Consider the following 25,604-nt stretch of genomic DNA (forward strand, 5'->3'; position numbering starts at 1 on the left):
GTCATCCATAACCTATTATTTCCAAAGCTAGGATTGCTAATGCCAAGCATTGGCTTCATCCCCTGAGTGGGCTTCTCAGAATCACTTTTTGAGGTCATGGAACCACACTCCTGATGCAGTGCAATGCATTAGGTGTCATTCTCAGATGGCATCCGAATCGTCCTTTATGGAACAGGTAAGTACAAAGAACGTTCTGAAAGTTAACCCTGTTTCCACTCTAGACCCTTGCTTACTCACTATGATAGCAATTCTTGCGGTATGGGTAGCATACTTGGCAGACAAATTTCCAAAATCTCAAAGTACACATTCTTTAGATCACTTTGACAGCTCTACAAGCGATATGTTTGAACAAAAAAAAACACCACCACCCCACCAAACCTACGACGGACATTGCCATGTGGGATTGGACCAGTGGTTCTAGTCCAATATCCTGTGTATGACAGTGGCCAGTATCAGCTGCATTTCAAACTACTTCATTAAATCAGTGGAAATTTGTATCTGAAACACTCTTAAATTAATTTAAACCTGTTTCATATCAGTTTAGCTTTCCTGTGTAGGTTTTCTTTTTATGTATAGATATCTGTTTAGTTCTGCCTCAAGATTGTTCTGGCATGAATGTTGTGATATCTTCAGTGTTATCCGTTCTTGTGATACTTGATGTTTTTCTTAAAGCCCCGCCCTGCTCCTTAAGACATATTATTAACAGGAAATCTCAGCTTTCTTTCTTTTTTTCTCTTTTTTTAAGTTTCTAGCCCTCATAGATGCAGCAGAATGCTTGAGTGTGCCCAAAAGACTCAGAAACTAGAAGACACAAAATGAACCCCAAATTTATTATTTTTTAAAATATCATGATATTTAATCAACTCTCATTATGTTTGAGGCCTGACTCATGATTTTGGTACACTTGAGATTGGCAATAATGTTATCTGGTCAACATTTCAGATACCTTTCTCTCCCCCCTCCCGCCCCCCACCCCGTATCAGAGGGGGAGGAAAGTAAGAGATGTTTGATTGGACTAAAAAGAATGATACCCTAACTCCCTGATGATGTGTAGAGGAGCGAGTCAGAGCAGGCCTCTCCTTATATAGAAGTGCATGGAGGAATGTGCGAAAGGGAGAGGAGTTTCTCTCAAATTCACTAAATGATAATTTTCTGACATGTAATAAACAGATTTCCAGTTTTCAGAAATGCTCTTCCTGTATGAATTCAGAGGCTGATTCCTATTGTATTACTTTTGATTAGAAATCTGGAATACCTTTTGCTATCTCAATTATTTTTTCATCCTCAATCAATTGTTGATTACATTTTGTAAGTATGAACTCATGCCCTTTCCTCTAGATTTATTCAAAAACAACAACAAAACCCTTCTCCTTCCAAAAAGATACAATATTATCTTACAAGAGCAACAAAATATGTTGATGACTGGGAGATGTGGAAAGGGGGGTGCACCAAAATGTGGTTTCAGTGCTGTGTCTGCATAAAATTAGTGAATACCGTTCTCAGAGCACATTTAGGCTGACACCACTGGTGATGATTTACAATCAGGCAAGTAAAATAGCCCAGTCTTATTAATTTTTATTTCAGTAGGAGAAAAAGGGAAACATAATAGTGTTTTCCAAATTGGGAGGAAAAAACAACAACAAAGGAACGAAATCAATGGGACAACTTGCATAAGCAAAAAAATGAGCAGAAATATAACTCCAAATCACCAAGGAAGGGCATCAAAAGTTTCAAAGTTGGTGTCAAAAGTAATAGGATTTAAAAAAGAAAAAGAACAATGCCAAAAAAGATAGCTATGGTGCTGATATTTCACACCAGTCAGCATTTAACTTTGATGTCTGCAACAAGGTGTATTATGCAGGAGTTTGTTAAATATTTCTGACAGGAACTGAATATTTTAATCATCCAGCTTGCTGAGATTTCCTGATGTGGAGAAACCATAATTAGCGTGTGTATAAATTCTGTTTTTTTTCCCCCCACTGAAAAACGTATCATTGAATGGCACTATTATTTTGTGTTTGTGCATGCGCATGTGCACAACAAAATTTTTATTTACAAATTGTAGCATTCAAGTAAACCTCTTGGAAAAAGTTTCATAGAAATTGAAAGGGGAACTATCAAGGTAAAATCATTTTTGAAATAAAACAGTTTTTTATTAAAAGTCAAATCCTGCTGTGACTTGTGCCATACATAACTTCACTCTATCCAGTGGGATTACTTATGTGAATAAATATTTGCAGAATTGGGTTCAATGGGATAAATGGTGCAAAACACTTACTACACTATTTGCTGCTGTTGAGTAATCTGCCTATGGAACTACTCACAGTAGTAAGCACTACAACTGGTAAGTCTTTGTAGGATCTAGTTCTTAAACTTAGTAGATACACCTCTACCTCGATATAACACTGTCCTCGGGAGCCAAAAAATCTTACTGCGTTATAGGTGAAACCACGTTATATTGAATTTACTTTGATCTGCCAGAGTGCACAGCCCTCTTCCCCCCCCCCCCGAGCGCTGCTTTACTGCGTTACATCCGAATTCATGTTATATTGGGCCGTGTTATATCGGGGTAGAGGTGTATCATTAAAACAGCATTTTTAAAATATCTAATTTATTTCCTACTCTAATTTTTCAGTAGAGAAAATATTTCCACAAAAGGAAACTTATTTTCATATTAGGCTATACAGAAACTTGATTCTCTCCCCTCCCTCTCCCTTTTGAGTCCAAATTACTAGACAGTGACCATTTTACAATATCCTAGTACATAATTACACTGTTCTAATGAAAAATACTGTTATGTTTTTTTAGGGACCAATCCTACAAAAACACACACGTGGAACATATTCATATGAGTGAAGTTACTCATGTATAAATGTCTACAGGATCAGTCCTTAGTCTCTGCCTTCTGGTAGCTGCAGTTTGTTTTCTTGTTCTGTATGTACATTTTATAAAAAGGTTGTAAATGAAAGTGAGCTCAACTATATCATTGCCTCTGATTCCCGGTTTGATGTGGAGTCAGGAGGCTAGCAGAAACTTAGTATCAAAATTTAATTTGTCAGCATTGATTTACTATTTCAGAATAATATCACAAATTGATTTGTCATAATTTATTGTCCTGATGATTAGGCTGTGTACGAAAATTCAAGTTCTGTCAAGTCCGCCTAGAAAATAAGAAAGGAAAAATCTGGTGGAATCTTCGAAAAACCTGCTATAAGATAGTAGAACACAACTGGTTTGAAACCTTCATTGTCTTCATGATTCTCCTCAGCAGTGGTGCTCTGGTAAGTGAAATGTGTAACAGGCATATTATTTCTGCGAGAAAACACCCTTTAGAAGAATGGTTAATCAAAGAGAGATGTATATACAGCTTTTTTTTTTCCACTAGGAAAAAATTATTTAAAAAAATATTTTAATAAAAAATGTCCCATATCTGGAATGCCATATGGGGACACCCAGAATTCCTTTATCCTACCATTAGTAGAGATTAGTTCTTCACACTGTTCTGGCCAGAGTTTGTATTGGGGTCAGATTGTGAGTGAGTGGAAGTTCTCTTTCAACATTCTGGCTGGCTCAGACAGAATACTTGCAGGACCATTGGGGAAAATACACACAAAAATAGAGGCTGTAACACCTGTACATATGTATGGATTCATACCTTCACTAGACTGCTTTCTTTTTCTTAGTCGGTATCTAGCCATATCCCCTTTGGAGTCTCTGTCAGCCCTGTCCTTGGTTGCTGAGACTACAGTAGCAGAGATGTGGCTGCTCTATGTGTGTAACGCTCTTTCCTTCCTTGGGGAGGGCACCTCTGCAAGGCCAGCCACAATCTAGCTTTTATTATTTTATGGGGAAATGGAAGTGGTGGTCAAACCCAGATTTTGTAAAGGTTTGATCAGATGAAAAAGAAAACAAATATAAAATTACATGTAAAAACTCTTATCAAGGTTCTTGGACCATACTCCTGTATAGATTCCTCCAGCCAAATTCCTCTCTCTCCCCCCAAGCCTTCTGGGTGTCTTTTATTGCATAGAGAGAGCACATAGATTTTAACATGTTCTTTATATTTGCTGCCTTTTAATTTGTCATATTACCTTCAGCTCTGCCTACCCCCTGCCACTGCACACACAGAATTCTGGGGTAATGTTGTAGTAGCAAAAACATCAGCAGTTGAGGACATTGTGTCACATTGGTAGATAGCAGGTGGGAGGAACAGTTGGACTGCAAGATGAAGGAAAGGGGAGGAGAGTTTTTGGTATAAGAAACTGCAGATGAGTGCATGGATGGGGAGCTGGTTTTAGAGAATAGGACTAATAGGGTCCAGGCTGTCTGTTTCCATTTAGGAGCAGGAGTCCATGGGTAGATATGGGAGGGCGACAGATGAACCAATTGATTTTGGTGGTTGACTAGACAGCAACAAGACGACTTTTTTTTTTTAAGGAACAATGCTTGCAAACACTTAAAAAAAATCCCAAAATGGTGTAGCAACCCTAGACAAGGAATCCCTGTGAACTTTCAGTGCCTGTGGTATAGATTACACAGATGTGTATTTCTTATAATCCCAATCTTTCCCTTAGGCTGCGACTCTTTAATTTAAAATTGATATTTCTGATGTGCCATCTCTAGGCTTCATGACTGCTTGCTAGGCATCCAGTAACAGGGTATAGGGCATTAACTTGCTTCCCACAAAATTAATAAATCTTCTTCTGGGCCACTTAATTTCTATCAAATTAAATTTCTTGTATGAAAAGTTTTATTTGGGTAAGTAGTAACTTTGATTAGTAGAGGGTACTTTTTATTCACATATTAGAAACAGATCGTATCCATGCTTTATAAGGGCAAACCACTGTTACATAATTGTCCTAATTTCTTTGAACAGGTAACATATGAGTTTGTTTAATTAGCCATTTACCCTCCCATTATTTTTTACACACCTACATATCCAGTCTAGTCGGGCAAAATTCTCCAGATTACATTTTTTAAAAGTTCTCTAGCTTTGTAGCCAAAATCTCATAAAAATCCATTAAGCTATTCATTTATTTTGACACTCTATCACAGAGGTGGGCAAACTATGTGGCCCATGGGATTGTCCTGTCCGGCCCCTGAGCTCCTGGCCTGGGAGGCTAGCCCCCAGCCCCTCCCCTGCTGTCCCGCGGCCCCCTGCAGTCTCAGCTCACTGCGCCGCCAGCGCAATGCTCTGGGCGGCGGAGCAGTGAGCTTCTGGGGCAGTGCCGTGGCGGTGTGGCTGCCTGTCCTCTTGCAGCTGCGCTGCCCAGCCACCAGTGCTCCAGGCAGCGTGGTAAAGGAGCAGGGAGGATTGGATAGAGGGCAGGGGAGTTCAGGGGGTGATCAGGGGCCGGGGGTGTGGATAGGGGTTGGGGTGGTCAGAGGGTGAGGAACAGGGGGTGTTGGATGGGGCAGGGGTCCTGGGGGGGGCAGTCAGGAAGGAGAGGGGGGGTTGGATGGGGCAGCAGGGGGCACTTAGGGGCAGGGTGTCCGGGGGCAGTCAGGGAGAAGGGATGGTTGGATGGGACAGGAGAGTCCGGGGGCAGTTGGGACAGAGAGCAGGGGGGTGGATTGGGCAGGGGTCCCCAGGAGACCGTCAAGGAATGGGGGCGGTTGGATGGGGCAGGAGTCCGGGGGGTGGGGGGGGGCATCAGGAGGCGAGAAGCGGAGGTGGGGGAGTTGGATAGGGGTTGGGGGCTGGGCCATGCCTGGCTGTTTGGGGAGGCACAGCTTCCCCTAACCAGCCCTCCATACAATTTCAGAAACTCGATGCGGCCCTCAGGCCAAAAAGTTTGCCCGCCCCTGCTCTATCATGCATCCTGCTTGTGTTTTAAAAAGAGACACCTGGAAACAAGTGTCTGTTTATATTTCCTATAGTTATTCGCTGCATGAGCTGTCATTTGAGGGTTAGGGATTTGTCAGTTACAGTATACAGCATTGGGTCACTGTGCCTCGTTTCTTCTTGCCACATACTTATTACATGCTTTTGTGAGCTGTAGGTATTCGTGTCTAATACTGCCTTGTGCATTGAATTGAGATTTGGCTTGTCTGAGTCACAGGGTCTGTGTCTAGGATGACAGTAGACAGTTTTCTAAAAACCTTTGGAGGATTGCTGTAGATCACTCCCATCACCATGTACCAAAGACTTAAATCTCAAAAATATATTTTGTAATCAGTGATAAATACTACCTTCAGAAAACATCCTGAATTGGAAAGTGATTTACCTTTTCCTTTTCATCTTCAGCCCATGCAGCCTAAATTGTAACTTGCAAAGGCTTATGAATACTGAACTTGAATACTATTTGTTTGTTCACAGGCTTTTGAAGATATATATATTGAAAAGCATAAGGCTATCAGGACCGTGCTAGAATATGCTGATAAGGTCTTCACTTACATCTTCATTCTGGAAATGGTGCTAAAATGGGTGGCCTATGGTTTTCAAACCTATTTCACTAATGCCTGGTGCTGGCTGGATTTCCTGATTGTTGATGTATGTACTATATTTTCTAAATAACCTATTTTTACTCTTCTGTAAGTTGGCCATTCTACATAACTCATTGTTAGTCATATGTATAATGAGGACAGTACTCTGGGTTAAAAATGACCAAAAATTCACAACTGGTGAACATTTCCCTGTTGCCTTGTGATTATCTAATAACGCATTAAAACTGCATTTGTATGTTCCATTTCATTCTGCATCTTCTGTTTGTTTTCAGCAGTAATTTTCATGTTCATTTTATAGCATTCCTGCTCGATGAGGTGGCAAGACAACTTTAAATATAATCCTATCACTTTTCAGCCACTTCTGACCTTCTAAAGCAGTGATGGGCAACCTGTGGCCCATGGGCTGTGAGGGTAATCCGCTGGCGGGCCGCCAGACACTTTGTTTATATTTGCATGGCCGCCCGCAGCTCCCAGTGGCCATGGTTCGCCGTTCCCGGCCAATGGGAGATGCGGGCAGCTGTGCAAAGGTAAACAAATTGTCTAGTGGCCCGCCAGCGGATTATCCTGCCAGGTCGCAGGTTGCCCACCACTGTTCTAAAGCTTATATTGGGAACTAAATCTTTCTTAACATAGATTCGTATCTTGATAAGCACCTATATGACTTAGGAGCACTAATCACTGGGATTTGCACTCCAAGTCATTTAGGTACATTCAAAACTCCCATGCATATATTTTATTTTATGACATCTACATGAGTTCATACTCATGAGTTCTTTCTGTCTTTGCAGACATTGGGAAAAATTCAAACAAACTGACAAGGCCACACAAACTCTGGAATCCTGCCAAAAGTTTTAAATCTGCAACCAGCAGCAGTTCAAGCATATCCGTTCCTTTCCTGTAAATACTTTGGTTTTTAGTTGTTGGGTCTCTCTTTTTTATGTTTGTTTATGTTCTTTGCTTCCACAGGCAAAGCAAGTTAGTAATTCAGCTTCTCCCAACCTATTTGTTTTAGAATTTTAATTTTTGTTTATTTTTGCACAATAATTATCTCATATCAGATTCTAACTCCTCTCTCCCTCTCCTCAACTGAGAAAACATTAGAGCATTGAAACTCTAACCTTCTCTTCTGGGTTTCCTTTGCCCACCTATCTAGGTAAAGTCCCTCCCTCACCACTGCAAAAAAGCATAAAATTAACTCCCCCTTCTGAGACAGGGGCAGTGGCTCATAAGAAACTTAAAACAGATACTGTGACTCCTTCCCCTCTTTCCTGTTCCAATAGCTCTGTTCTTCAGGAGAGGAAACTATCAGTTTGTGCCATGACCACAATCTCTGGACAGTCAGGAGCATGCTGTAACACTAGATAGTGCCTTTAACCACATAAAAGTAGAGGAAGGAGGTCTCAAAATAAGGGAAACAACCTGTTTCTAATTTTGTTTGAAGAAGATATTCTCATATTCTCCTCTGAAGACTGCATAGGATCCAAATGGGGACTGCTGATTAAAACTAAAATGTTAAATGAAAACATTGGATAATTTCATAAGTAATGGGAAGCTAGTGGTTTCCCAGCTATACTCATCCATGGCTCAGCTGCTAGGATTGCTGTGCCATGGTAGAATTCCACACACTGTATCTCCAGAAACCCATGATCTTTAATTTTCCATTTCTATTTGTCCATCAAGGACCGCTTTTTAATAGATACTACCCCCCTCCCCAGTCCCCAACACAGATTTTGGAATTAGTATCTCTATTAAAAAAAAACCAAAAAACTGCATCCTTCATCTCATGAAGATAAAGTACCTTTCCAGAGACATCCTTTGGTTGTAAGGTGATACATGGACTGCGCCTACCCTTGCTTTTTAAGACATTATCTTTGAGAGTAGGAAACCCAAGACAAAGGAAAAAGAGCCAGTTGTCAGAAATGCAGTGCCATATAATTAAAATTCTGAAAAACTAATGAAGCAGTGGCTTCCTTTGTGAAAAACATGGTGGCTTCTCAGAAACCCAGTAGGCAAAATGCATTAGAGATAATCTCAGGCTTCTAAGATGCTTTTCCCAACACAGCAACAATATGGTATGATCCTGGAGGATAGGTCCATCAATGGCTATTGGCCAGTATGTATAGGGAGCCCACCTGCTCTAATTGTCCCTAGCCTCGGTTTCCCAGAACCTGGGAATGGATGAAAGGGGTGGATCACTCAATGACTGCCTGTTCTGTTCATTCCCTCTGAAGCACCTGGCATTGGCCACTGTCAGAAGACAGGATACTGGGCTAGATGGACCTTTGATCTGACTCAGTATGGCCCTTCTTACATTCTTATGATAAACATAAAGCTGTATTGTTCCCTTTAAATATGAGGAAATCCTCACAGTGCTTCATAATATTTCACTCACCACTTCTTGAATAGTCGATTCCTAAGTGTTTTGCTATGAGAACTTTGCAGCCAACTCAGTTGCCAGGCCCCAGTTTAGTTAAGATGGAACTTTTTTGTGCTCTTCATATTTCATAGGATTTAAAGTCTTCAGGAAAAGTTGGAAGAAATAGCTGCAGAAAATACAAAGAAGCATAAGCATTCTCTCCAAGCTTCTGAAACAGATCAGGAGCTGGTAGTCCTCTAGTAACTGTATCCAACATAAATATTCCATTGGTATTCTGACTCTACAAGAAGTAGATATTGGAACAGAAACTTCAGGAGAAGTCCCAGGCAAAATTCCCCTGAAATTTCTTCCATCGAAACATCAGCATGACTATGCCCTTGCACATCTCAGGCCCATTCTAAGTTTGAAAGAGCTACTTTTACACTACTCCAAATGCACAATAAAGCTATGTATTCAACTGGACCTGAGGGTTTCATACATTGAGGTCCCACCATAGATTTAACTGCACATAAGAAAGTTACCAGTGTAAACACTAAAATCACTCAGTAGTTGATATGCTCCCAAATAAACCTTACCAGCAGTACTATACTTCTCACTGTTGAACCAAAAGGAGTCTTGTTATAATGGATTCTTCAGCTGCAACTGGACCAGAATTCTCATAACAGATCCCAGCCTTGTAGGATGGGGAGTACACCTAGAAAACCAGATAAGTTAAGGGTCCTGGTTACCCACAAAAAGAAAAAGTATAACTATCTGATAACAATGCTAGCTGTTAAATTTTTGAAAAGCATTGCCAGCTCCAATGTTCTCATGCTTTTACATATTTTTATTTTACTCTTGGCTATGGAATGTTTTCTTCTGCTGCTCTTTACTGCTGGTTACTTCTTGTTGCTGCAAATGTCATGAGATAGAATGGAGACTTTCTGACTTGGCAATATGCATTCATTGTCTGACATCTTTCCTACACTTACCACTAGAGTTTAACTCTTTGGAGGTATAATCTTTTTTTGTGATTGTAGTGTAAAACATTTTAGACTTCTGTTTTGAAATTTTCTTATAAATAGCTGTCTAATAATTTATAAGTTTCTACACTTTTTGGTAGGATCCAGAGTTGGTGTGTCCTCTAAGACAAACTGATTTCATTTGAACGGCACCTAATCTCTGCACATATAAAAGGAATGTACTGGAATGATTGGTGTAGATGCCAATTTTAGAAAGGTAAATGTAGAAATGTATTGGGTAAATAATTTTACATTAGATAAAATATAATTCTTAAGAAATTAAAACATTGGTAAATGTACCTAGCAATTTGCTTTCTCCAGAATTATATCATAGAATTCTGTTACACTTAATGCTTTTATAATGCAATATCATTTGAGCTCAGAACTGATGCCATTTTTTGTGGGGGATGGAAGGCAGTCCATTATGGTCTTAAATATGCCACAGGAGGAGGAAGAAATCAAAAGGCCCCCACACAAAATTTTTCCTCCTAGAGGAAAATGTATTGCTTTCATTGCCAAAATGAGATTCCAGTCTGACCCTGAGTCGCCAGGGTTTTCCCTGGCTCCAGAATCACAGAGGGCAGAGCTGACAGGAGGAGGAGAGAGAGTAAGAGAAAGCATTCTCACAAACAGTGAGAGAAATCCCCTCTGAAGTGTTCATCTGAGAAGAGGATCTCTTCTCCTACATCCTCCAAATCAAGCGAGAGACTGCATCTTGGTACAGGTGTGTCAGGAGGTCACAAGGAGCCTGGGTCTGTCTAATTGTTACCAAGACTCAACTGTGCCAAAAACCTCAGTCATGGATGGGACAGACTCAGCCTCAGTACTGGTGAGGGAAAGAAGAGAGTGGAAACCCCCTACACCAACAGTACAGACTCACAGCAGCAAGGAGCAGTCATCGGTACCTGTGACTAACCACCTGGTCTGAACCAGCACTGTTGACTCCACCAAGAGGTAGAAGCCCTTCCAGCCTCAGGAGTCAGGTATACTGTTCTTGATGACCTGGCTGCATATGCTGACCCAGAGTCACCAATACTCTTGGAACCAGTCATGCAGAGAGGTTCCCACACCACAGATCCACCACTCACCAGTACAGCCAACAAGATGGGGCATAATAAGACAGCGGGTACCAATGACTCCACCTGTTGATTCAGAAGATTTATATTCCTCAGGTGAGTTCAAGACCTGGATGACAACTCTACTGACTGTACTGAGACAGAAAGTTATTCCCGATATAGATTCCAGAGCTTCTTGGGCACGTTCCCACTCCCACAGAGCACACTACACTGCTGAGAATCAGTGGTTCTCCCCACAAGGGGACCCTGCCCCCTTACCAATGTAATCTCTTGCACTGGTTTTAATGTGCCCCCTTGGTCCTGTCCTGTCTTAGTCCTGTCATCACTAATGAAGGGTCCATTTGAGCCCTTACTCTCGTGTTCCTTTGCTCACCTATCTATGAAGGTTGTATTCCTGGTTGCAATTACCTCAGCCAGAAGAATAGGTGAGTTGGGAGCCCTTATGGCTGACCCACCTTAGACAGTCTTCCACAATGAAAAGGTTCCCTGAGGTTGCACTCCAAATTCATCCCAAAAATAACCCCTGAATTTCATCAAAACCAGGTCATCCACTTACCTGTCTTCTATCCAAAGCCACATGCCACCAGAGGGGACAGGTAACTACACTCTCTGGATGTCTGTAGAACCTTGGCTTTGTATCTGCAGGGGACAAAGCCCTTCAGAAAATTTCCTAAGTTATTTGACTCTTTTGGCAAATGTATGAGACAAGAAGCCACCTACTCAAAGAGACTGTGCAAATGGCTTTCAGCTGCATCCTGCTTTGGTTACAAGTTAGTGGCAACCTTCCCACCACAAGATGGGAGGGCTCACTCGACCAGAGCCCCATCCCCATCAGTGGCTTCACTTAGAAGTGTCCCTCATCTGTAGAGTGGCAAGGGTGGGGCTCTGTACACACTTCTGCAAAACATATTTGCATCCTTTGGCAGAGCACTCCTTTAATCTGTGGTACAGCATGGTTTCTTGCACCCCTGTCCTCGATGAATACTGCTTATGAATCACCTTGAGTGGAATACACGTAGCGGCCATCACTCAAAGAAAGAAAGGTTACTTACTGTATAGTAACTGGAAGTCTTCAAGGTGTGTGGTCACTATCTGTATTCCACTACCCACCCTCCTTCCCTTCTACTGCGGGGCCTTATCCTAGGACTATTCACAGTAGAAAGGTAACCAAAGAGGCAGTTGGTCTTCACCACCCCTTATGCCCTCAGTTTGGTGCACAAAGAAGTAAAGGGTATATATGTGGACTAACAAACACAGCCAACAAAATATCTTCTGGTCTCAGGTGAGTGGAATACACATAGGGACTACACATCTTGAGGAACTCCAGTTACTGTAAGGTAAGTAACCACAATTTATACCTTTTGTCTGCTAGATTGAAGAGCCGTGTATTGTCAAATTTCTGTTCTCCATGTGTCTATTTACATAGGTTGATCAAATCACTACTTAATTTCCTCTGATAGACTCAAGAAGCTCGGTCAATTTAGTTTTTCACCAAAGGCATGTTTTCCAATCCTTTAATCATTCTTGTGGATCTTCTTTGAAGAATTGAATTAATAATTGCACCAGATCTATGCTGTAATGTAGATTATTATTTCCCAGAAAAGAGAGTAACAAAAACAAATGGTTGTATGCCACATTTTGTCACAACTACAATAATTGTATAGTAATATAGTAAAATACTTCATGAAGAATTTAGGCTGCAAACAGATCATTTTTAATCTGCCTTGTAATGACAAATAATGATATTCTATTTTATTACTGAACATGCAGCAATAAGATTTAGTTCCTACAGTAATATGCTTAAGTGTAAATTCCTTAACAATCTTATCCATTACACCAGTAAATAAGCTTTTTATTTTCTGGAAGAAAGTGATTTCAGACTCAGTACCTTCCACGTGGATTATGCTGCCTACTGAACTAACTGAAAAAATACTTTCAATCCAACTAATGAAAACTAAGTGGAAAATTTTTTGATTAAATGGATGTTATCTTAGATTCTTCAGGTTTCCTGATTTTCTAATACTACTTATTTTCATTTAATGTCAAATTCTGAGAAAATTACAGCTCGTATTGCATTTGGGAGAAAATTACAGGTGCTTGACAACTTCTGTGGCTTGTTTTCTGAGTTTGGTGAAGAGTTGAGCCAACCTAGAGCCTTTCATCCAAATCCTCATCCCCTACAAACCTGGATGGCACTGTTAAAAATGGAAGTCCGTTCCAAACCACCTCTGGTTGTGGTCTAACCAAGATTTTGCAAAACCAAACATGGGCTCCTTGCCCCAGCTATTCAGAATAATTTGTGATGAAGTTTTAGCATAGTTTGATAGGAGACACTCCTGGCAGAAGACATATCATGCACGAATTTTCTTGCTGTATTGGCAATTAGGAGGGGGAAAGTACTTCCTAATATGAATAAATTAAGTAATACTCAGATCTGTGAATCATCATTCCAAGCAGCCTTACTTCGAACAGTCTTCTGTATAGGTAGGGGAGGTAAGCTATAGCAGGAAGACTTCTATGGAGCTGAGGAAGCTTCACAGAGAAAGAGAAACACCTTTTCTTGCACAAACTGAGTAGCCTACAACTGATTACTTTTTAGTGTACCTTGATCCTTGTGAAAGATGCTACAGAATTCAATAAATAACTTTTTGGCACAAGGTTCTTCATACAACACTGAATATAAAACCTTTAATAAAACACAAGATTGATCGCACAAATTGATTACTGAGTTACATATTGACCCATCAACTCTTGATTAATAGTATCCTGAATTCTCAACAGACTTTCAGTTTTTTTTCTTCATTGTGGTGTTTGGGCCCTGGAGAATATGACTACTATAAGTTTCTAAGGACTTTAAGCCTAATCCTATTCCCACTGAAGCTGATGTCAAAATTTCCATTGATTCCAGATCAGGCCCCTGATTGAGAGTAATAAGGCTCTTGTAAGATTTTAAGGCAAATTGGTTAAAATATAAACACATTGACAAACTATGTAGATTTATCTTTATTGCTTTACAATAGGTTCTTTCTGCTTGGTATAGCTTCTCCTCAGCTAAATTTATAGCATAATAAGTCAAAAGCGTTTCTTACACTAACAGGATTTCATCAGCATGACAGACTTTATGTATGAGAAATTTTGTGCCACCAGGATTTCACTATGATGCCCTTTATGAAACATATTTGAGTAAGGTAGTAACACTGTCACAGTCAAAATATTGTGTTAGTAAGAATTGTGGAGAAAGTCATCCAACCTTTTACTATTTTTTCCTGAGAATGTTATGATTCATCCATACCATGATTTCTCAAGGGCAGTAATGTCAGAAAAAGACTATTTGTGTTTTTTAGTCCAGCCCACAACCTGTATTTTGCAAAGGTACTTCCTATATCTAACCTGTTCATGTATATTTGTAATGATAGTATCATAGATCAAGAGACTAAGAACTTCAGAAATTCACTAACAACTTGATGTCTCTTCTTTTCCAGTTTTTTCCACTACCCAGTTGCTCTTGCTGTTAGAAGCACCGGGCATCTAATAACATTTTCCTAATATCCAGGCTGAACTTTTCCACCTTTAGCCATTATATCTTGCATCCTTCAAAGGGCAATACAAGATACATACAAATAATTTGTCTTTGGTTTTTTTTGTGTAGGTTTCTTTGATTAGCTTAACAGCTAATGCCTTGGGCTACTCTGAACTTGGTCCAATTAAATCACTTCGAACGCTACGAGCTTTGAGACCTTTGAGAGCCTTGTCGCGATTTGAAGGAATGAGGGTAAGACAAAATGAAAGAACCTGAACTCTTTATTTCATAAAAAGCGACCATTCATGTAAACATGCACAAGAAATTTTAAAAAAATAGGAATGCTGTACTCACTCTTTATTGCACCTCTGTTACTGAGTTCTACAGAACTGTTTTATTATGTTGTTTCTAACCATATGCAATTGCATGCATTAGCTGTGCTCATTTGGGTTACTTAATCTCTAATTAATCTTCAGAAGTTTTTTTTTAGCTGTCAGTTCATAGCAGACTTAGCTGTAACAAGTTTAAATGTAAATTGATTCTATTTATATTTTTTCTCATAATTAGCTTTTTTTAAAGTAATCTTTATATAGCTTTATAATTTTTATATATTTTGCATACTTTATATACAGTATGCAGAATGGCTTCATGTAGGTATAGAAAAAACAGAATGAGAAGTGTTCAAATCTATTTTTATTATTCTGTTGGCTGTCAGGTGAAGTTTATACGGAATAAAGGACAGAATGATCCCTTTCTTTATTAGGAAGTTAATCACAGTAACTAAAATATCTTGATCGCAGTAAGAGTCATTTATCAAATATGCGTACCTACATATAATATTTTTGGTTCTCTTTTCTACAGAAATTGATACAGATATTGTGCAATAATTCACACAGAAAAAATATAGATTTGATTAGTATTTTTCTTCTGTTGATGTTTTTCTCTCTTGTAAGGTACCATGAAGACACCCCATCTAACGTTATGTGAAACACATATTCAGTGTGCTTTTATGATTTCTGCAATAGCTACTGTCAACATGATTGTGACCCAGCAGTGTGGGAGATATAAATCTTGTTTCATTCTTTGCTGCTTGGATGTATTTATGTAGTGACACAGATGAACATATGTAGCACCCTGCCTCAGTAACAAGAGTTCTTCTTCGAGTGCTTGTTCATGTCGATTCCAATCAGATGTGTGTGCACATGCACGATGGCCGGAAGATTTTTCCCTTCGCAGCATCCATTGGGTCAGCCTGGGCGCCCCCTGGAGTTGCACCCTCATGGCATCTAATATATAGCCCTGCCGACCTGCTAACCCTTCAGTTCCTTCTTACCGCCAGTGACAGTGGCTGGAACTTCCCTTGGCTTTTGCTCAGCAAGTTTCTTCGTTATTCCGTGTATATAGTTAGTTAGTTGTTAGTAGTACTCCAGTTAAAGTATAGTATGGTAGTTGGGGGGTTTCCCCCCACTCTGGTCCCGGTGCCGTGGCATGCCATGGTCCCCGGGATTTAAGAACTGCATGGCTTGCGCCAAGCGCATGCCTAAGAGTGATCCACACTCATCGTGTCTTAGGTGCCTGGAGGAGACCCATCAGAAAGATCGTTGCAAGATCTGCTGTGAGTTCTGCCCGAGAACACTTAAAGAACGGGAACAGCGGCTGAAGGTGATCCTCATGGAGGCAGCCTTGTGCCCCCATTCCAACCCGGGCTCGAGAGACCTGAACCCTACGTGGCAAGCCCCAGCGCTGTTGGGGCATCCTCGACGTGGCATGCCCCAGCGCTGTTGGTGACTTCGGCGCCGAGAAAGGACTCCTCTAGGGACACTCGGCACCACTATGGCTCCTCATGGGTTCCATCTGATAGGCACTGCTTACAGCGTCTCAAAAGAAGAAAAAGCCAGACGACCGTTCTCCTCTGGCCACTCCTCAGCATCTCCTTCCGGGGCCGTGTCAACTCCTGTCCAGGTGAGGCAGTTGAGTCTGGCCCCACCTCAATCTCTGGTGCAGCTTCAGCTCACGTCCACGCCAGAAGCATACCAGGCTGCCAGAGATCTCCTCCACCTGTTGGCACCATTCTCACCTGCCAGGGAGGAACCCTCAGCCCCGTGCTCCGGTGCATTCGAAAGGAAAGCCTGCTATGATGTCGAGGCGCTCCCCTTCGCCTTGTCCATCGACACCTACATGCTCCGACAGAGAGCCTTCCCACTCCCCGAGCTCTCGACGTTCGAGGCACCGAGGATTGGCTCCTCCGTGGTCTTCAGTGTCTGAGACCTCGGAGTCGGAGCCCAACTCTTATTGCTCAAGTAGGAGCAGAAGCCGTAGAGCGAGGTCAAGCAGAGACAGAAGGGAGCAGTAGGTGTGGCCTCCGCCGTGCAGAACCCGCCTCAGTGGCCTTTCTGGACTCCCTGGGCTTATCACCAGGGCCAGTGAGGAGCCCAGGACCCACACTCAGCGACATCCATACTCGGCTCCGACTTTGGCACCGGCCTTCGCGATGGCGACACACCCATCTCCCACTCCTGCACCATCGTTGACATCAACCTCGATGCAGGCATCTACGGCCCAGGTGCAGATATCGGCACCTGACCCCACAACCCCAGCGGCTCCTGTGAGCGTGCCGATGCAGTTCCCTCCTGTGAGACTGATGCCGATGCCAACATTGGCTATGACGCCTACGGCCCCAGGGCCATCATCGGCACCACCTTCTCCAATGCTGCCCCAGGAGTCATGTGACCTGACCGGGGCAGATGGCAGGGAGCTTCTACCACTGGCACACGCTTCCTCCTCCTTGTTGAAGGACGAAGTGTTGGCAGGGACGTCAATAGCTCCTGCATTAGAGGACAACAGAGTTCTACTGCAGTTGCTCCGCAGGACTGCCCAAGGTTTGGGCATCAAGGCCGAGTAGGTAGTTGAGGACACAGATCCCATGGTGGACATCCTATCAGCCTCGGGGCCTTCACGGGTAGCGTTACCCCTCATAAAGACAGTGGTGGACACCACCAAGACTCTGACAGACACTGGCATCCCTGCCACCAACTGCCAAATGCAAGGAGCGCCGGTATTTCATCCCCTCCAGGGCTTTGAGCATCTCTACTACCATCCACCTCTGGACTCGCTGGTCATCGATGCAGCTAACCAGCAGGAGAGACAAGGTTTCCAAGGTCCTTCCCCAAAGAATAGGGATGCTAAACACCTGGATCTCATGGGTAGAAAAATCTACTCCACTGGTGGTTTACAACTCTGTATTGCTAACCAGCAGGCCACTGTTAGCAGGTACTCTTATAACACCTGTGCTTCCATGGCTAAGTTCACGGAGCTCGTCCCTTCGGACTCTCGGTCAGAATTACTGCCTTGGTGGAAGAAGGGAAATTAGTCTCCCGTGCTTCACTTCAGGCTGCCACAAGAGTCATGGCGACGGGGGAGGCTATTCAGTGGGGGGCCTGGTTGCAAGTCTCAGGATTACCCTACGAAGTCCAACAAACAATTCAGGACCTCCCGTTTGAGGGTGAGACTGTTTCAGAGAAGACGGACAAACAGCTCCACTGCTTAAAAGATTCCCGAGCCACCCTCAAATCCTTGGGCTTGCATACCCCCGCCACACAGCGGAGACACTTCCACCCACAACCTCCTCAAAGATTCCAGCAGCAGAACAGCCAGAACAATTCTAGGAGGAGGAACCGGAGTGGTAGGAGAAGGCAACTTCCCTCCGCTAATCAAGGCCAGCCCAAACTGCCCTCTGGCCCTAAGGCCTATCCTGGACCTGCACGACCTCAACAAGTTTGTGAGGAAACTCAGGTTCCGCATGGTCTCTCTGACCTCCATTATCCCTTCACTGGATCCAGCAGATTGGTATGCCACCCTCGACTTGAAGGACGCATATTTTCTCATAGCAATCGCGCACAGCCACAGAAAGTTCCTCAGGTTTGTGGTTAACAGTTCCCGTTACCAATTTACTGTCTTCTCTTTCGGCCTGTCAGCGACAGCTCAAGTCTTCACCAAGTGCATGGCACTCATTGCCGCCTTTCTGCGAAAACTTCAGATACAGGTGTTCCCATATCTTGATGACTGACTGATCAAAGGCCAATCCAGGGCTCAGGTGGAAGCTCAGGTGGCATTCATCAGAGCCACCTTCGAGAATCTGTGTCTCCTACTGAACGAGACGAAATCAACTCTGTCCCTGGTCCAAAGGATAGAGTTCATAGGGTTGGTTCTGGACTCAACCCTAGCCAGAGCATTCCTCCTGCAGGCAAGATTCCAGGCCCTTGACACCATGAACCAGGGACTCAGGCAGTTCCCCACCACCACCGCAAGAAATTGTCTCAGACTTCTCAGCTGCATGGCGGCCTGTACATACGTGGTTTGGCATGCCAGACTCAGGCTTCGGCCGCTTCAGTCGTGGCTTGCGTCAGTGTACAGACCTGCCAGGGACAGCTTGGACAGGATTGTGACCCTGTCTCACCCTATCGTCAACTCGCTCCTGTAGTGGACGGATGCTCAGCAGGTGTGCTCAGGAGTCCCCTTCGCTGCCCCACAACCATGCCTGATGCTAGTGACGGATGAGTCAGACTTGGGATGGGGAGCTCATCTGGGGGACCACAGGACACAGACAGATCTCCGTCTTCATATCGATTTCAGGGAGCTCAGGGCAGTACACCTAGCATGTCAGTCATTCCGCCTGTATCTAGCAGGTCGATGTGTATCAGTCATGATGGACAATACGATCACGATGTTCTCTATCAACAAGCAAGGGGGTGCACGCTCCTCTCCCCTATGCCAGGAAGCCCTCAGGTTATGGGACTTTTGTATAGAGCATTCAGTCGATCTACAGGCATTGTACCTTCCAGGGGTCCAGAACGAGCTGGCAGTCTGCCTCAGCAGATCTTTTCACAGCCACAAGTGGTCCCTTCACCCAGACGTCGCATCTTCACTCTTCCAGAGGTGGGGCTGTCCCCTGATCGACCTCTTTGTCATGCGATGCAACAGGAAGTGTCAGCAGTTCTGCTCCTTCCAGAATTACAGTCTGGGCTCCACAGCAGACGTGTTCCTCATCCATTGGGAGGGACCACTTTTATACGCCTTCCTACCCATACTGCTCGTCCACAAGGTTCTGCTCAAGATCCGCAGAGACTGGACTCGGGTCATTCTCATAGCACCAGCTTGGCCCCGCCAGCATTGGTACACGTCTCTCCTAGACATGTCAGTCGGAGCCCCAGTTACCCTGCCGCTCTTCCCGGACCTTCTCACACAGGATCACGGGTGGCTCCAGCACCCGAACCTGCAGTTGCTTCATCTCACAGCCTGGAGGCTCCATGGCTGAATATGTTCGAGCTCTTCTGTACAGAACAAGTCAGACGGCAGTAGGAAGCCGTCCACTAGAGCCACGTACCTGGCCAAGTGGAAGAGATTTTCAATCTGGTCAGCACAACGCAACTTTCCCCCGGCGCTAGCCTTAGTGCCCCAGATTTTGGATTACCTTTTGCACCTAAAGCAGAAAGGTCTCTCCTTGTCTTCTATAAGAGTACACCTGGCTGCCATCTCGGCTTTCCACCCGGGGGTACAGGGCCACTCGGTTTTTGCTAACCCCCTGGTCAGTTGCTTCCTGATGGGCTCGACAGGTTGTACCCGCACGTCCACCAACCAGTTCCTGCTTGGGACCTTAACTTGGTCCTTTCTAGGCTCATGGGGCATCCCTTTGAGCCTCTAGCAACATGCTCCCTGCTCTGCCTCTCCTACCAGGTCGCATTCCTGGTGGCAATAACTTCAGCCCAGAGGGTGTCTGAGCTCAGGGCTCTAACGTCCAAGCCACCCTACACTGTGTTTTTTAAGGACAAGGTTCAGCTCAGACCCCATCTGGCCTTCCTCCCGAAGGTGGTATCACAGTTCCACATCAACCAGGACATTTTCCTCCCAGTTTTCTACCCCAAGCCTCATGTGAATAGCAGAGAGCAGAGGCTCCACACTCTTGACATCTGCAGAGCGCTGGCCTTTTATATCGAAAGGACGAAACCATTCAGGAAGTCGGTACAGCTCTTTGTCACAGTAGCGGACAGAATGAAGGGCCAGCCTGTTTCGACATGGCGCATTTCATCATGGATTGTGGCCTGCATTACCGAGTGCTACAATCTAGCAGGAATCCCAGCGCTCCCGATAACGGTGCACTCTACAAGGGCCCAAGCTTCATCAACAGCTTTCCTGGCTCAAGTCCCACCCAGGAAATCTGCAGGGCGGTGACGTGGTCATCGATACACACTTTGCTGCACATTATGCAATTACTAGGCAGGCCAGAGATGATGCGGCCTTTGGTAGAGCAGTACTACAGTCAGTGGACAGCTCCGACTCCACTTCCTAAATTTGCTTGGGAGTCACCCGACTGGAATTGACATGAACAAGCACTTGAAGAAGAAAAAACGGTTACTCATCTTCTCATAACAATTGTTCTTTGAGATATGTTGTTCATGTCCATTCCAATACCCACTCTCCTACCCCTCTGTCGGAGTAGCCTGCAAGAAGGAACTGAAGGGGTGGCGGGTCAGCAGGGCTATATATTAGGCGCCATGAGGGCACGACTCCAGGCCAACCCGATGGATGCTGCTAGGGGAAAAACCTTCCAGCCATCATGCACGTGTGCACACACCTGATGGAATGGACATGAACAACACATCTCGAAGAATAAGAGTTATGAGAAGGTGAGTAACCGTTTTTCAGAGAGGAAGCATATTTTTTCATGTGCACCGGAAAAAGAGTATGAAATAACTTACAAATATTAGCTGCTTTAAACTGGTTTTTAAAGCAAAGGGCAGCTCAGGTTTCCTGCAGCAGTACCTGTATCTGCTTTCACATTCAGAAGCAGATTAAAAACAAAGTCCTCCATTTCCACCAGGCCTTCTCTTCCCTTCAGAACTCTGAGAGCACCTCCTAGCCCACCACCTCATCACCAAAGCCTAGACTCTCAGCAGAAACATCAGGTTCTGGATGAGCGTAAAACAATAAAAATACCCTCAGTGCTCCTTCCAGGATTCTCTGAGGAATCGCTCTTGTATTGTAGGAGAGGGAAGAGAATGTTTCTCTTCATGAGATGAGATGTCAGTAATGGGGGGGCAGGCAGGGAACCAAGGTGAACCAGGTGAGAATGTGCAGGAGCTTGTATATGTTGTGAGGAGTTTGATAGTGTGGGGGAGGGAGGGAGGGAAAGTTGGAATACTGCTGTTAGGAAGAAGGATTTCTGTAGTGTTCATCATATGCGTGTGACTGTGTTTCTCTCTCTGGGAAACCTTCCCTCTTTTTCATCTTTATAAGCTCTTTCAGATGCCTTGTCCTTAGTAGCTGAAGACTAGATGTGTACCATTTCTACAGTGGTGAGGTCCACAGAGGTAGAGTTAGAAGCTGTCTGATAGAAAAGTGACCTACTTTAGTTGAGGTTTTGATCAGGGTGAGGAACCTTTATTGGATTTAAGTTAAGTGACCTTGTTTTGGTCCCTTGTGCCAATGAAAACACCTAAGCTGTATTATAATAGAATTGGATATTCTTCATAGTATTCTTCTTGATTGTCCTTGTTGTGACCCACTAGCCTATACTTAGTAGGAAAAAAGTATGTTCATATAGTTGTTCTTACGGAGTTCCATTGAGTTTGCTTAGGACCATGATATACTGTAATTAGTATTTCCCAAGGGGTTGTAATCTGGGCTCTCTTTACAGGAGCAAATTCCTTTTGGGGATTTCAGATGCAGCCTGGCTCTAAAGTCTGTAATGAGGTGCAGCTGTTACAGTCCTCTGATAGCTACTATAAAGTGACTGAGTGTTGTTTTCTGGGAATATGGTGGCCCAGGAAGGACCACTATCCATGTTATGATAATCATGGGAACACAAGGTCTTATTTTCAGATGCAGACCAGATGTCAGAATTCTCATTCTTAGCAGTTTCAGAATCATAGGGCATTTGTTGGCAGGAGCCCTCTTCTCTTGTTAATGCTTTCCATTGCAAGGTCAGTGCACCTTAGAACATCAATACATTAATAAATGTTCTTTGTTTTCCAGGGTGAGGAAAGAGAAATTTTGTGGAAGATTGGTGGCAGGGGAGAGGTTGTTAAAAAGAAAAAAAAGGGGGGGGGAGGATTCCCATGTAGGATGATTCTGATGCCAGATGACCCTGTAATAGAAAGTGGGAAATGAAAAACCTATTGAACATGTCTGCAAGCTATGTTTCCTTTTATTTATTATTAATAAAGCAAAAAATAGCTTAGGTAAGACCTGATCTTTAGCCCATTGATAGGGCAGAAAAAAGTAGTGTTGCCTACAGTTAGGATTGCCCATTACTTTCTTTTATAAGCCTCAGTTTTCAGTTGCTTATAACTTTGTCAAAATGTAACTGTGTAAACTGAAATATTCCATTCTGCCTCAGGGTGGATTTTTAGTAAAGTTTATGGAAAAAGTAGTATGTGATTATGTTAACAAAAAACAACAACGCTGTATCATAATGCACATGCACAGTTGGATGTGGAATTAAGGTTGGAATTAAGATTGCACAGGCAGCCTTAATTCTGGCATTTCCTAATATTTGAGTACTTGACTTTACAACCTTAGCATTTGACCAAGGACTATACATACTAAATAATAAGTTAAAAGGCCCCTTTTAAAAGTAAGATTGTGAGGCAAACTCAGGCTTGGATTGAAAATCTGCTTGCAACCTTAACTATGGACTAACATCTCTCCATAATCCTTTTAGTTGTGAACCATTCTTATAGGTTGCTGTAAGTCTCCTCCCTCGAGTCCTTCATCAAAACCTTCTGTGAAGCCTTCCAGCTTCAATGATGGCACATCATTCCGTGTTTGCCTATATGGTACCTGTATGTATTTTTAAATATTGTGTTGTAATCACATGCGTCTTTTTAGATTGTAAGATCTTTGGGACAGAGCATCCTCTTTGTTTAGTACAACCTATGTATTGTCAAGCACAAATTGCACTTAGTGACATATATCCATATTAGGACTCTTGTAGCAGGAAATCAATGTAAACACCCAAATCTTTCTGACAATAACCATTTGGTCCATTGCTCATGCTTAAAGTTTCTGCCAATACCCTTGTGATTTTCATCAATTGTGGGTAATACCATAGAAAACACAATTTTACATCACTTTTCTCCTAGGTTTGGGAAACATGCCTTACCCAACTTTTTAGTAGACACAAGTAACTAAGGCCTAACGTTTTGTTATGAGGACAGTAGATTTTATCAAATCCGATTATTACTAGAAATGTTTTCATGTTTTGGGTTATTTTTGTTTGTTTTTAATTTAATTCCTGATCTGTAGAGACAAAATATGAAATTGACTAAACAAATGTGAAATTAGCCAGTCTAGTATCATTGTCCACTGAGTGAAATGTACGCAGAATGTAAATATTGAAAAGTAAATTTGATTTTTAAAATATATTTAGTTTTAATTATCTAAGGATTTTGGTTTATTTAAAATAGGACTCGTAAACTGACAATATCCATTTGAATATTTCTGATTGTCATTCATATAATGTACTCCAGAATCCACTACCACAATAGCTTAATCCTTAATTCCTTTAATTAAAATGCCAACTCCCTTAATTTTATGATTGATCTTTGTTCTTGGCACATTAATTGATATCCATGTACCCTTTTTCCTTTCAAAAGAAATTATTTACAAAGTGTATTGTATCACTGAATCACCACCAGTGGTGGAAATTGGCAACATTCTGTAGGATCCCACAGATTCTTTAGGATCCCACAGTAGCTAGTTCCTGCCACCTACTGTATACAGAGCAGAATGGCATGGTATATAAATATATGCAGTGTTGTTGTAGCCATATTGGTCCATGGATATTAGAGAGACAAGGGGGGTAAGATAATATCTTTTATTGGACCAACTTCTGTTGGTGGGAGAGACAAGTTTTTGCGCTTACACATCCCCTTAGGCCTGCGATCCTGATCTCCAACCAGAGCTGCAACAACCACACTGCCATTTTTAGTTCATTAGCTCAAGACCTGCTTGCACAAGTCTGTCTTCCCTGGGCTGGGAGGCTCATTCCCAGCTGCAGCAGACATATGCTCCGAGTCTCAAAGGATACACTATACTCAAAATTGCCCCTGTTTTTTTCCTCTGGTCACCAGGCTTTCCCTGGGTTTCTTGCCAACTGCAGTTTGTGTTTTGGCAGACCTCTCGGGCACACATATTTTACAGCCTTGTATCACTGATGCCTCAGATCAGGCACCTTTTAGGTACTTTTGGCTCTTAGCAGACGTCAGAAATATGATTTCTAAGCAATAAAATTCGCCACTAGTCCTATCTCTGCTGCATTGTCACACCGAGAATTCAAACAGTTCAAATGAATGAAGAAAGTCAAATTCATTATGAAAAACCTGACTTCAACAATGATTGCAACATCTCCAGGAAATTATTTTATATTGATAAATCTTGTGGAGACTTACTTTCTGTCTCTATCCATTGTCACCAGAGTTTTCTTAAGGACCCACCATTTTCATTCCAGAATCCTTTTCTTCAGTCTCTCAGTCCTTAGGGCATGTACAAAGATACGCAAAAAGAAGAACAGGAGTACTTGTGGCACCTTAGAGACTAACAAATTTATTAGAGCATAATTAATAATTAGAGTACTTACAAGGGGAGATAGATGTACATGGCCAAACCGGACAGTCTCTACGCAAAAGAATTAATGGACACAAATCTGACATCAGGAATCAAAATACTCAAAAACCAGTAGGAGAACACTTTAACCTGTCTGGTCATTCAGTGACAGACCTGCGGGTGGCTATATTACAACAGAAAAACTTCAAAAACAGACTCCAAAGAGAGACTGCTGAGCTAGAATTGATATGCAAACTAGACACAATCAACTCTGGTTTGAATAAGGACTGGGAATGGCTGAGCCATTACAAACATTGACTCTATCTCCCCTTGTAAGTACTCTCACACTTATTATCAAACTGTCTGTACTGGGCTAGCTTGATTATCACTGCAAAAGTTTTTTTTCTCTTAATTAATTGGCCTCTCAGAGTTGGTAAGACAACTCCCACCTGTTTATGCTCTCTGTATGTGTGTATATATATCTCCTCAATATATGTTCCATTCTATATGCATCCGAAGAAGTGGGCTGTATTCCACGAAAGCTTATGCTCTAATAAATTTGTTAGTCTCTAAGGTGCCAC

At 42.7% G+C, this 25,604-nt stretch overlaps 1 protein-coding gene across 4 annotated transcripts in view; it reads left to right on the top strand.

Moving 5' to 3' along the window:
* The window catches only part of LOC128845464 (sodium channel protein type 2 subunit alpha-like), a 190,422-nt gene that overhangs the window by 148,399 nt on the left and 16,419 nt on the right, over positions 1–25,604 (top strand). For 3 of the 4 annotated variants that reach the window (XM_054044205.1, XM_054044207.1, XM_054044206.1), the window contains exons 19-21: positions 3,127–3,281; positions 6,320–6,493; positions 14,551–14,673. In XM_054044205.1, the coding sequence (XP_053900180.1) occupies positions 3,127–3,281; positions 6,320–6,493; positions 14,551–14,673 (452 nt within the window). The remainder of the gene's footprint in view (positions 1–3,126; positions 3,282–6,319; positions 6,494–14,550; positions 14,674–25,604) is intronic. The other variant, XM_054044208.1, reaches the window with a different exon arrangement.

Source organism: Malaclemys terrapin, chromosome 11 (assembly GCF_027887155.1).
Source record: "Malaclemys terrapin pileata isolate rMalTer1 chromosome 11, rMalTer1.hap1, whole genome shotgun sequence".
Lineage (NCBI taxonomy): Eukaryota > Metazoa > Chordata > Testudines > Emydidae > Malaclemys > Malaclemys terrapin.